At 39.6% G+C, this 14,353-nt stretch overlaps 1 protein-coding gene across 1 annotated transcript in view; it reads right to left on the reverse strand.

The window, feature by feature from the left end:
* SDK1 (sidekick cell adhesion molecule 1) overlaps nt 1-12,981 on the reverse strand; it is a 262,656-nt gene extending 249,675 nt beyond the window's left edge. The window contains exons 1-4 of the mRNA XM_029284781.1: nt 12,969-12,981; nt 12,220-12,379; nt 9,476-9,582; nt 5,564-5,711 (exon numbers count right to left, since the gene is read on the reverse strand). Of these exons, the coding sequence (XP_029140614.1) occupies nt 5,564-5,711; nt 9,476-9,582; nt 12,220-12,379; nt 12,969-12,981 (428 nt within the window). The remainder of the gene's footprint in view (nt 1-5,563; nt 5,712-9,475; nt 9,583-12,219; nt 12,380-12,968) is intronic.
* Nucleotides 12,982-14,353: the final 1,372 nt, after the last annotated feature.

Genomic DNA, 14,353 nt, shown 5'->3' on the forward strand with positions numbered 1-14,353 from the left:
TCTTTTGCTGGCAATAGTCCTATATATGGGGTTGAACTGAATAAATAGTATAAAATCAGTACAGTTTTGTTGGAAGACATATTTCTTGAGAAACCACAGGTTGAATAAGGAATCCAAGTTGTCTTTTCCCCCCCCCAACCCAATTAAAACCGTATCCCTTGCAGAGAGGGCAATGCCATTCATAGATAATTCTACATCTGTGCCTTTTCTTTAAATAGATAAATAACAGCATTCTAAAACTAAAGTTTGCAGATTTAGAAGCTTTGTGGGGGGTCTTTTGCCTTTTTTCCAAAAAGCAATATTATTCAGTTAACGCACCAACAACTTGGCAATCTCAGAATTTATTGTTCATTAAAAATACATGCTAATTATCGCAATTTTAATTAAAGTATTATCTGGTGTACGTGAAGTGCAATTATGTGCAACTAGGCTAAGCTGTTCAACAGGCTAATATTTGCAAAGAAGTGCAGCATTGGAGTCGTTGCATATATGCATGAACAAGTGGTGTAAATTTTCAAGTAACAAAGTGATACATGGAACATTAAGCTGAGCTATTGCCACAAAAAAAAAAAAAAACAACCACCCAGCCATTTACAGCCCAACTGGTATTATTCAGAAGTTAATGTCCTTTTATTCTGTTGTCAACACAGGTAGTCCTCAAGTTACGGCCACAGCTGAGCCCAGAATTTATGTTGCTAACTGAGAAATTTGTTAAGTGAGTTTTAGCCCTATTTTACGACTTTCCTTGCCACGTTTTTTAAGGGAATCACTGCAGTTGTTAAATTAGTGACACTGTTGTTAAGTGACTCTGGTTTTCCTATTCACTTTGCTTGTCAGAAGGTTGCAAAAGGGGGTCACATGAGCCCGGGACACACTGCAACCGTCATAAATGTGAGTCAGCTGTCTAGCATCCGAATCACAGGATCATGGGGATGCTGCAACGGTCCTAAGTTTGCAAAATGGTCCTGTCGCTTTTTTCAGTGCCATTGTAACTTTGAACTGTGGTAAGTCAAGGGCTGTCTGTATACAGAGAACAGACCATGATGATGTCGTCGTAAGCATGGCTTTTCAAATATTTACCAATATTTCTTCATAAGCAAAGAGACAATACTCCACACAGCCTTAAAGATATAAAAAGCCTTAACATTTTCACAGAACGATTATATTATACGGTTCTCTGAGCTTGGAAATCCCCTTCCTGAGGTCCCCCCACAAAAATCAACAATTTAGTTTCAGTTGAGTTCTATACACTCTGGGCAAACAATTCTCACTCTTCCTTTCTTGGCAGTGTTGGTGAGTAAAAGAGATGAACTGTAGCCCCTAAAAAATCACTCCCTTGCTAAGGAGATTGTTAAACTGATTGCACTGGGATAACCAAAATAAGCAGATGAAGAATCATTATACTATTAAGAGATTTACCTCACTGCATCGTTCAGAAGGCTTCATATTATCCTTCTGGATAACGATGAAATCTTATCAGTGTACTCTAGCTTAGCTATCACCTGTTGATTGAGCTATTGGCAGAAAGAAGAATGCCAGCTTAAGATAACAGTGTTTAATGTGGGGCTACTTTCTCTTCCTCTCTCTTTTACGTATTGTTGGTAAGTTTATTCTTCATCTAACAGAATATGTGAAATGCACTAGCTATTCCCAAGACATGCACCTTGGTAATTATAACCATTTATGATGGGTGATGCCCAAACAGCCTAGTGATAAATAATATTTTAGCAACAATAGTCAACAGCTGGCACCGTCTGTTTGTTTATCAAGAATGTGTCTTTGGACCAAATCACCAAGGAGGTATGCAATAAAACAAGGAAAACATTAAACCTAAAACACTCAAAGTAATTTAAAAGGCTGGATTGAAGAGGTATGGCAAGTTCTATTCCCAATGTGGAAAGGAAACCGGCAACTACAAGTTTGTGCTCATACAATGACAGTATTAATAAGATGGGAAATTATCTCACTGAGCACAAATGAATCCCTGCATTTACACATTTCTAAAGAGGATTCCATTTTCTCAACCAAGTGCATTTTTCTCATCCCAAGCAATATTGAGTATATAAATTTATATAAAATAACAACCCTATAAATATGTACATGCTCAAGCTTTGTACATATTTATTTTTCATCAATGTTTTACAAGCCCATGAAAGATGCATAACCAGAGCAAAAAAAAAAAATTATAAAGTCATTCAAGCAAAAGTGATCAATAATTAAAGCAAAAAATGTGCAATTAAACATGAAGAGAAATGAAAATAGTACTATTAGGGCTCCTAGAGAGAGATAAAAATAATAAAAAGTGCTGACTGAAAGCAAATTTTAAAGAAACACGATCAAATATTGCACAAAGGAAAAGGAGAAACACTTGACTTTATTCCATACCCAAAAGGAAAGGCAATGGTTGCAAAAGGGAAAGTTTTCCTTTTTGTAAAATAATAATAATAATAATAATAATAATAATAATAATAATAATAATAATAATAATAATAATAATAATAATAAAATAGGAGCAAGATGGTTCCCTAGATACTGAAGGCTACAAATTACTTTTAGTAAGATGAAAAACTGCTTACTTAATGAATTACCCTAAACCAGTGGTGGCGAACCTATGGCACGGGTGCCAGAGGCGGCACTCAGAGCCCTCTCTGTGGGCACGCGCGCCGTCGCCCCAGTCCTAGGCCTTCAGCTGAGTTTTATAAAACCTTTTCGCTTTAGGCCTCCGCCGCCGTGTGCAAAAAAAAAAAAAAAGTTCAATCAATTTCAACTTCTCGCGGGGAAAAAAAAGATCTTGCAAAGTTGGAATTGATTGATTGAACTTTTCACCCAGTCTGCCGTTACCACCGCAGCCACGCCCAGCCAATGGGCCACACCCAGCCAATGAGTCATGCCCACCCAGCACCCGCGGATGCATAAGTGGGTTTTGGGTTGCAGTTTGGGCACTTGGTCTCTAAAAGGTTCGCCATCACTGCCCTAAACATACAACTCAAGAGGAGACGTAGTGTTAAATAAAAAAAAACAACATCCCAAAACAACTGAAAGAGCTTAACACGATAATAAGTGATGAAGAGATTAGAATTAGCCACAGATTGATTTACTGCATTCTTGGCCCAGAAAGTACTACAGCAGGAGTGTCCAACCTTGGCCCCTTTAAGACTGGTGGACTGCACCTCCCAGAATTGAGAGATGGCTGGCTGGGGAATTCTGGGAGTTGAAGTCCCCAAGTCTTAAAGAGGCCAAGATTGGATGCCCCTGTGCTAAAGCATCCAAACACAAGTGAGCAGTGATGGAACATTGAACGGTATTTAAAGGAAGGGACAGAATCTTTATTCATCTATCCCACAACAGCCAGGAACACATCAATACCCTTTGGACTGAATATTAAAAAGGTTCATTTCAGCATCTTTGTGAGATAACTGCTTCAGCCAACATCAAGGGCGCCTTTGGGAGAAAGCACTTCAAGCACAGCAGCCTATCCTCAAAGGGTCCAAGAAGCTAAGCAACAAACATATGTTTAGAGAAGTGATTTTGTCAGAGCGCTCACTGGAGGCCATCATTGATTGCCCAATATTTCAGTGCAGAATGCAACAAAATGAGTTTTACAGCTAGATTGGCAACCAGTTCTTCTTTACTTGGCCTTCGCCAAGCGGTGTCCATGTATCCTATCCAAGGAAAATCCAATCTCTCTCTAATCCAGGATTTCCCCAACCTTGGCAACTTTAAGACATTTTGACTTCAAACTCCTTAAATTCCGCAGCCAACCGTGTCTTAGACAGGTTGGAAAATAACTAAAAATACTGTTTAAAAGTGTAAATCCATAAACACTGTTTGCTTTAAAATTTCAAGCTTTGGTCCATTTACAATGCCTGGACGGTGTTGGCAGACTAAACATGGTTCTTACTATTAGAAAATGTTGTGTGTTCATACTTTTTGATAGAGTTCCTTTCTTTCTGTTTCTGTTTCTGCAGAAAGAGCAATGTCTAGCCACTCTTCCCTGATTTTCAGTCTTTTGATCTGAAAAGGCTAGCCCACCCTCTTCGTCCCATGCCAGAAATATTCCTCCTGTTCAAAAAGAATGCATAATTTAACTTTCATTAAGCAATCGGGCGCAAAAATCTTTGCATGAGAGATGGCAAAACACAACTGCTATATATTTTATTTTTATTTTTTGCTGTAGTGTCATCGATGTGCTTTGTAGAGAAGCGAAAGCGAGATCCCTGCCAGGAGCCATTTACATAGCTTAGCTGGGACAGATTAAGAGAGCTATCATTTGTGAACCGCTTATGGCTGAGATCCCAGGCACGCTTGGAAGTTGAACGCGTGAAATTCAACAGATAACATTTCCAAGTTGATAGACTGGATTTTGGTGAAAATTGCTTTCAGTTTAGAGCAGGGATGTCCAACTTTGGCAACGTAAAAGAACCTGTGGACTTCAACGTCCAGGATTCCCCAGCCAGCCATGCTGGCTGGGAAATTCTGGTGGTTGAAGTCCACAAGTCTTCAAATTGCCAAGGTTGGACACCCCTGGTCTAGAGAATTTCAGAAAACCCTGCCCTGGGCCCATAAAACCCCAAGTTATTGAAGTGTTACCATTTGCAAAACCTTGAGGTCTTTGGATTGTGAACAATCCAAATTGTACGTAAACCCTTTGTCGCTAACTAAAAATCCAACCATTTGAATTATGGCAATGCCACATCACACAAAGTGACATTGATATCACATTTGGGTATGAGATGCTTGTCCACAACGGGACAAGCAAAAGTGTCAGGTAAAAAAAAAAATTGCTCCTGGATACTGGTAGGGCATCCACCCTTGCCGCTAAGGATCAATTTTTCATTAGTGTCCCGAGATACTCTGCAACCTTCCTTATTTTATTTTATTTAGAAAATTCAACCTTCCTTGAATGCGTGGTGGTAGCTATATAAATCATTCTGATAGTCTTGCCCGCCACACACACCAAAGCAAAACCCTCGAGTCTCAACTAATTGTTTTACTAAATCACGTGAGGGAGCCGCTGAAAGAAAGAAAGGCCGGAGTTTGAGTTAAAATCAGATTGGCACTTTGGACGGGTTGTTGATGTGGCCGCCTAGTGACAATGCTTTAGGTAATCAGAGCGCAGCCACTGCCTGTGAATGGTTGAACTGCTAATTAGAGTGAAGAAAATAAAACTGTCACTGCAGGATAAAAGGAGGTAAAAGAAAACAAACACTCATTGCCGTTTCATTGTTAAATAAAATACTGTAAAGTGGAATGGAAGATGGGTGCATGAGGTTAAATAACTATCTGTTGATTGGCTGAGGGTTCGTTTTAAATAAGCAAAGCCCAAATAATCATCCCTAGAGGGGGTCAGATCAATACTGCAAAGGTAGATGCAACTATTGTCTTGAAATAGTTGATGTACATCTGATAGACTTGCTTAAAACAGGCATTTATCTCAGTCCGTGAAAAAATTAAGTTGCCTGGTTATTGCTAGCCCATAACCTTGCGCTTAAAACACACGTCGCATTATAAAATGAAATGTGCAGTTGGTCACAACTGAAACAATAATTGGATTGTTACTTACATTCTGCTGCTCGGTATAATCTTGTGCCCATCTCTAAACCACGTCACTTGGGGTTTGGGGTAACTGGGGATGTGGGGAACGTTGAGGACAGCAGCTTGTCCTTCGGGTACGGTTGTCCACTGGTTCCCATCCTGGAAGCTTCCCATGTCTGCAAAGAAAAGTTTGGGCTAAGAACTTCAGGAGTTTCCCCTTCCATGCCATGCCACGCCATGTTTTTCAGGAACACAATGAGTACTGTAATCATGATGCTGCCATGTAATCATTGCTACCATCAAGCAGCAAGCTGTAGCAGACCTGGTGCAGCTTTGTGAGTGTGTACTGAGGCATGAGACAAAGCCCAGTGACTCTACGACCCCTCAAAGATCTGTCTACACTACTCCTTGCTTGCATTTCACGGGACGGGCAACTGATTGACACAGATTCACAGAAGGCAAGCGTCTGTCATGTCACGTTACAATGCAGACAAATATTCTGAAGGCAGATGAAAATCGAATAGCTCGAGATGACAACTTTAACAAAGGTTCTCCTGCTTGAAACCTGGGCAGGTAAGAATTTTCTTTTCCCGAAAAAGAGCGGAAATCAAAGCCGAAAACCAAGCTCAGTTCCAAAGAAAAGAGAAGCGGGGACAAAACACCAACTCTACGTAATAAAGGGAGCAGCATAAGATGGATTAAAAAGTACGTAAAGTAAAGAGTTATGGTTAATAGGAGAGCTTCCGAATGGGATCTTTGAGTGCAAAAATGGATCTGGGTGAACAAAATATCTGGGACGCCACTCGAGAAACGTGGCTTGTTCAACTCGGAGGAGGCAGAATTCGGAGGGAAGAAAAAGCCAGTTAAATACAAATGCAGTTAAATAAGCAATGCAAACCTTTGATATGATGCCAGCGGCACTCAGGGAGTGAACTGCGCCCCAAACAATTGGCAGAAGAGCTTTCCAATATGTGTGTCGTACCACCCCTGCTGTGAACTCATATTTCATAAGTCCCCTGCAGGGTGACCAAGTTCTGCAAGTTTCCAAATACTTCCCAAAGCAAAGAGATGTAGGACACGGGATCGAAAAACAGGAGACTTTTTCAATCTGGAATAACTGGAGAAGGGAGTGTTCAGCTACAAGTACCATTCAACTAACTGTGTTAAAATGGTCAGAATTTGGATACTGGTCCCCGAGGTCATAAAGCGGGGCTAAGCTCAATAATAACAGGCAGGAATCAAGGATAAATGCTATAAAGTGGGATGTGCAAATGGAATTGGCGTTTCAACAGATAGGTCTGGAATTGAGCAGGCACCCACTAAAGGGGAAACAGACGAGTTAAGATTTGGGATGCGGATTGTATATCCTACTCCACGCTGGAAAAAAAAAAAGATAATGAAGAAATTTACTTCTGTGGAAATGTTGTGTCTGAGTTTTTAAAAAGGTGTCAGGCCCAGGATTGAAAAGCTGCATAAAGGGACGGGAAGTGAGGGTCTCTTTAAAAAAAAAAAAAAACCTGCTCTGTATTCCAATTTCAAAATGAGTCATTATTTCAACTGGGGTTTTATTGACAGGGTGATTTTTTTTTCTCCTGGATCTAAAATGGCCCATAGTTTTTGTTTTCTATTGTAATAAGATTACCTACTTAAACAGAAGTATTGAACCGTGCAAGTACTTCTAATTAACCTTGTTGTTGCACGATCAGTTTAGCCTTCAGAATTCAGACATTTTCTAATTAAGAATTGCCAGCCAAGTCCTATGGACCTCTTTTGCGTTAATTTGCAACTCAGCTAATTATTTTTTCAAGCGTAAGAATTTTGCCTTACGAGGAAAGTTATCCAAGGCTCAAAGTTTCTAATGCCTTCCTAATTTTATTATGATTTTAAAGAATCGTTCCTTGCGTATAATTCATTACAAGATGTAAGCTTTACATAACAATTTACTGTAAAACAATTACTTGGTGGTTGTATCATCTAATTTAGGAAAACGGTCTCTTAATTTTTTGTTTATGAAACATAAAATCCTGGCCATAAAAGAGGGATTCCAATTAATATCATACTATGCTGAGTGTAGCAGTGCCACTAAAAATATATCAGCTGTGTTTTGCACTGCTGAATGTCTGCCAGAGCATAATTAAACTATCACTGAGTCAAGGGGAAAATAGCAGAGGCAAAAGGATCAAGCGTCTTCAACCACTGCAATAACAACAATGAAACCACACTGACCCTCTTCCAATGGTTTCAGCTTTAAGGCTGCTAACTTCCTCAATAAGTAGGTTGAACTGTGGGGTCTTTGGTGCTCTCTGAGTTTGGCTGTTGGTTGTTGTGTAGCAGATGTTTCATTACCCATTACATCATCAGTGCTAAAATCAGTGCAAACTCCACTCCCATCCAACAATGATGATGTTACCTAGTTGGGTAATGAAACATCTGCAACACCAGAAGCAAGTTCAGAAAGCACCAAGGACACCACACTTCTGTTCGTGGCTTAGCACTGGCTAGCAATCCTCAAATGTCTCATTTCTCCCCCCCCCCCAGGATCTTCTCCATCCCAAACACCATGCAATAAAGTTATTAATGTTATAGGATTACGGACACAAGTGAAGCCGTTCCTCTTCAGAGATGCCCTACTTCTAAACTGGCCTATTCATTATTTGCGTAAGGGTTATTCTTAAAATGCATTTGCTGCCATAATTCAACAATTAACACCGGCTTTATCATTACCAAGTCTCCCTTTTTTTAAAAAATAATTCTCAACAGAGCATATGAGAGCTTGGTGGAGGCTTATCTTGAAGACTAAAAGAATGAGAATTTCCTTTGATCCGGTTAAGAAAAAAAATATTCACTATGGTCAATGTTGAAAACCACGTAATATTTGACTGAGATGAAAAGTGAAAGAAACCAGGTTTCAGAACCATGGAAGGAAGGCCTACATAATATTTTGGATATTATTCTAGATCTTTTAAGAGAGCTGAGAACTTCTTGAGCAACGTTTTGGCAGCCAAACCTACCTGAATAATTTAAAAACAAGCATTGTCACATTCCCACCCGCTTTTCAAAGCCGCCTCTGTTGCAGTTTTGGAAAACAAACATTAAATAGCAGTTAGCTGGAAGAGTTAATGGCCACTTGGCCAATTTGCACAGCATTACGCTATTATTCTTGATGCTAATATTAAACAGGAGGAAAAATAAATTCAGCACATTTTCCCTCGTGATGCCTCTCTTCTCTGTTTAATCACTTCCTTGTAAATGGTCATGTCTAATAAAGAATTCTGTTCACCCACTTCATCTTCCTGCCATTTATCAAATGACAGCCACCACTGCTGACCTTCCAGTTAAGTGCTCTGAGGAACAATAATTAAAGTCTCAGGTAAAGACGTGTCATGTATAAACAAATAGTGAAACTTCGTTCCATTTCGGGGAGATTTCAATTTGGCCTCCCCCATTAATAGCTGGCGATAAGGAAGAACTACTTGGAGCGTCTAGTAATCAAAGGTGGTGAGTAAAAGAGATTAGAAGGTGGACAGGACATACTTGGGACTTGTTTCCAAATTTTCCCAACGTGCAATTCTTAAAAGACGTATCACCATCCACAAAAGGAGCAGGGAAGAGGCACTCCGAACATTTTAGTGCCTGTGTTGTAGAGAAGATTCATAATGTGATTGTCTGTTGTTGTTTTTTTAATGTATTCTCCTTTAAAAGCGAATGTGAAGGGTTGCTGTATTAAGCAATTCAGGAAAGAGAGATTTAACTGTTTAAATTAATGGTTCTTCACCAACCGTGCTGTAATAGGGTGGCAAGGCGGGTTGTATGACATGTGTGAGTGTGGCGAAGAAAATAAAATGGGCAGACGCTAAGAGGCAAAATAAGGCTCTACTTTGGGGTCCTGCCTAACTGGGCTGTATTTAGAAAGTGCGGAATAAATGTCCTTCAGACGTACATGCCACTTGAACCTCTGATTTCCTTTGCAAGAGGGCCCCCATCCTGTTCCGCACGACGCACTGATAAAAACCACCATCCGATTTTTTCAAGGATGGAATGACGTATCTGGAAGACAAAAGAGAGAAACGTCAATTGAAAGACAGTCTTGGTTTTTAACCTTGGGACACAGCCACAGTCGTAAATATGAACTAGTGACCAAGCGTCTGAATTTTGATCACCCGACTAAGGGGATGCTGCAACAGTCGTAAGTGTGAAAAACAGCCATAAATCGCTTTTGTCAGTATCGGCGTAACTTTGAACGGTCATTAAACGAACTGCTGTAAGTTGAGGACTGCCTGTGAACTCACAGCAACAGGCATACTTGTGTGTGTCACCTTTTCCCATCAAGACACTATGGAGGATAAGTTGGAAAACCAAGCCTAAACTCAGCGTTCAGCCATGAAGCTGACTGGGTTAAGTCAGGAAGTCTTTTATTTTCGAATTCATCTTATCCTGCAAGGTTGTTGATAAAGATAACATGGGGGAAATCACATCTGCTACATTCATTTCTTTGGGGGAAAGAAAAGCATGATAAAAGCAAGAAAAAAATGCCCATCTTTCTTGCAACATTATTGTCTACTGTGAATGTAAATCTTGTTTTGGAAATGCCAAGATAAGATATATCGCTTTTCATCTTCCCTCCACAACTTACATATTAATAAATTGTTCTACATTACACAAAACTACACATGAATCATGCAGAGGTTGGATAGTGTGGATTTTATCAAACACATCATATATTGATGACAGACCGTGATTAATAATGTGAACAGGCAAGGCATAACTGCGTAAAAAAATCTTAGTTATTCTCTTTTTCGGCCTTAACCCTCAAGCTTGCTACATAAACTATGGGAGTATTTATTAGCAATGAATAATTTACTTTGTATTAACTAAAATGCATTGTAAACTTAAGCTGGGGGATCATTTTTTATTGCTATTTGGGCTGGAGAGCAACTCATCTTCTACTCTAATCAATTATTACTTTATCGCTGATTGTAACTGGCAGGGTTTATAAGTAGCGTTTGAACCATATTGTAGTCACTTGGCAAAACGACAAAGCTACAACAATGAGGTATTTTGTTCTGCTGCTTGCCAACAAGACAAGAGTAGAGCCAAATTTAGCCAAACTCTCTTCTGCCAGAGGCAAACCGTCTGTAATCATTTCATCCCAATGAATAAATGCAATTCCCTGAACGTAAGAATAAAAACAGGCCAACCACGTCTTGGATTGTGGCACACAATTACAAATAAATAACAGGACTTTAATATTCACAGTAGCATATTTATTCAAATAAATATTGTAAACTTTGATTAGTTTTCTGGGCACACTTTGTTCGACAAAATAAATGTTTCAAGGATAGGAAACAAATTAATCAAGGACTAAGGGGGGGGGGGGAAACCCTCTGTGTTTCATTGGGAACAAACGAACCTATATATTATTTGTTAGCAAAACTTAAATACCTTAATTATTACTTAAAAAGGGTAGTTTTTCAGCTAATCCCTGTAGCTGTGACATAGTACAGTGCCAAGTGCTGATTGCTTTTGAATTATAAATGGTACACTGTTTCATATTAATTGTAGGTATTATTAAAAAATACCTACCAGAACCTGTTATGCATAAACAATGCCTAATCTAGCTAAGGTCAAAAATGGTTTAGTCGAGTAAAAAACCCGAACCCTAACCTTTGGCAATTCCAGTTTTTCTGAGACCCATTTTGCATCAATATGAACGTGTGATTTTTTTTTCCTATTACTGGCAGACCACAGCATAGCTTGCCCCATTGATCAATGAACAGCTGTGTTGACTCGTGTTTGTTTTCTTCCATGATTAATCAAAATGCCTTGACCTTAAATAGCTTTTGAATTTCAGTTCCATACACAGAAAACATCCCGCCACTTAAAAAAAAAAACCAATGAGGGCAAAATGAGAGAAACAGAAATAATGAGGATTATTTGATTGGGTATACAAGGGGTGTCCAATCTTAGCAACTTTAAGACTTGTGGACTTCAACTCCCAGAATTCCCCAGCCAGCAGGGTTGGCTGGGGAATTCTAAGAATTCTAAAGTCACCAAGATTGGACACCTCTGGTGTAGACTGTTGCTTAGATTCTAGCATTTTTTTGGTGATGAGACCAGAAGGTAGAAGGTGTTTGTGAGAACAGTGACCATGGAATAATCCATTGATTTCTTCATGCGCATGTTAAGACATAAAAAGGACCAGTCGCTGCTTCTCTTAGCAAAGGAACAGCTAAAATGCTGACACACAAACAGCTCATTTATCTTTGTCATGGCTTGCTCATAAGAGCGGAGAGCTGAAATGCTTTTGGGAAGGACTTGGGTAACCTTCTAAATGTATATCAAAAAAGCAGTGAATAACAGAAGAGAGAGATTAATGAAGAGATAAATTTGGATTGGGTCAATATGATGGAGATATATTGATAAACATTGCAGACACCCAGAGTGTTCAAAAAGAGACTGGACAACCATTTATTCAGAAGGGTATGGGACCTCCTGCTTGAGCAGGTAGTTGGACTAGAAAACATCCTATTGTTCTATGTTCTAGACCAGGGGTAGTCAACCTTGGCTCTTTTATGACTCGTGGACTTCAATTCTGGGAGTTGAAGTCCACGAGTCATAAAAGAGCCAAGTTTGACTACCCCTTGTCTAGACACTAGTAGGATTCTGCATTCTCAAATCACTTACTTATATTCTCTGGAGAACTCTGTGATTTCCATATCATTATGCAGCCACTTAAATTCCAAAGGCCAGCTTCCTTCTGCCAAGCAGGTGAGAACAAGGCGGTTTCCTTCCAGATGCGTCTGAGGCAAACTGGGTTCCGTCTTGAAATAGGGAGCTACGTCATCTGCAAGACAACATTATCACTTTTAGATATTTTGACGCCTTATGTGCTAAATGATATATCACGAGTTTACATCATTGGACAAATCAAGATTTTTAAAAAACAACAACAACCTATGGCTGGATTCTGCATTCAGATCCATGCCACAAAATATTTTCATTAAGAACCATCAAAGTGATGAGGCCAGTGGTGGGATTCAGCTGGTTCATACCAGTTCAGCAGAACTAGTAGCTAATTTTTTTGTTGCCCAGGCCCAGAATGGAATTCTGGAAGTGGCATCCACATAGAGAACTGGTTGTTCACATATTTGAATCCCACCACTGGATGAGGCCGATGTACAAAAGAAGGAAAGTCCCAAAATGCTCTTATTTCCCTAAGGCCCTAGAGGTTGGATGTTCTCCAAGAGGTACTGGGAGTAAGTTGGGAGTAAAAGATACAATAGATAATATAGCATCTTTTATTATAGCACTATATCTTTCGTTATACAGTATGTAGCACACTCAGCTGTGTGGGTGCTTTAGTTTTGGCTAAGAGTGGGGCATGAACTCATCCTCCTGTGGTTATAAGCCACCAGTTATGGATTAGAAGTTACACAAATCCAGCATACTGGGGTTTTTAAAAAGCCACAAGCTCATTTAGCATGATGAATCAATGTTCACTCAATGCTGCAGACCGAGAAAGCTTGGTTTTCAGGACCATGGAGAGCAATCTTATAGCTAAAATATAGGTCAATGGCTACCCCGGTTCCCTTAAATCCAAATCTCGTAAAGTCAAGCTCAGAGGGCATCCAGGACCCCAAAGTGAAGGGTTCCCTCACTTGAAAACACTGGGGCAAAGCATTGTACGAGGAATCAACAAATGTCTCTTCTGTGCATGCGCAGCACATGCCCATAAACCACTCAACTTTAAGGTAAGATGGCCAGAAGAGCATGGCTCAACCCTGCCTCGAATCTTGACCAAAGTAGAACATCACAAAGGATGTTTTGTCCTAGCCCAGTCCCTTGAAACATAACAATTCCACCCTGCACACAACTACCGCACTCCACAACAACAAGAACTGAAGAATAGGCAAAATTAAATTCAGTCAACTACACTGCCCTTAATACAAGAACCCCGCTGCTAAGCTGCCCCTGCCAATTGTTGGTCACCCTCAAGAAACGCAATTCTGGAACACTTCAACGCCTGCTTCTCTTTGAAGAGACAGCAAAAAGCAAGTTGCCCTTTAGAACGGTTCCTGCAAGCAACTGTGGAAATGTGTGTGTGATGGAGCAGCCAAAATATTTAAGTGCTTTCTTTGAAATAAAACATAGAAGACAGCAATAAATAGGAGAAAAAAAAGTTCCTCAAGGATGGGTACATTCTGTAATAGATTCTGGTTCCACTGAAGCCTGTGGCAAAAATTGCACTGATATGGGAGAATCTCGGTAACATTTTTTTTTTGTAAAACTGCCAGGGTATTTTTGTTTGTTTTTTACCAAACACACAAAATATGTTTTCCAACTATGGAGGAAAAGTCAGAAGAGTTCTATATAATTATGAACGCTTTGCATGTTTCAGACCATAAGCAAGCAAGGAACCTTCAGGGCTTTCATATATCAATTAAAATTGCCACCATGTGACAAAGGCAGCTGTGGATTAAATTTACTAATCCATTTTCTTTTCCTTAGGAACTATTGAGCGGAGCATCCAGTGAAGCCACGTCTAAAAATTAGCTACCCTAATTAGCTCTTTGTACCCATTTTCATTTGTTTACAATCGACACGCAAATTAACAGGGAAATAATGCTACACTGGGGGACTTCCTTGTTGCTTCTCTCTGGCATAATCGTGTCTCCATTTTCTTTACTGGGCCCTACCCAACAATTTGTATCGGTTTAAAAAGTGGAGGCTAACAGTTATGAGCACTGGCCTCTGTACAACCAATGAATAATAAAATAGATGCAAAATAATTGTCTTCAGATTAAAAACATCATTCTTA

Source organism: Protobothrops mucrosquamatus, unplaced genomic scaffold (genome assembly GCF_001527695.2).
Source record: "Protobothrops mucrosquamatus isolate PMUCROS unplaced genomic scaffold, P.Mucros_1.0 scaffold942, whole genome shotgun sequence".
NCBI classification, from domain to species: Eukaryota; Metazoa; Chordata; class Lepidosauria; order Squamata; family Viperidae; genus Protobothrops; species Protobothrops mucrosquamatus.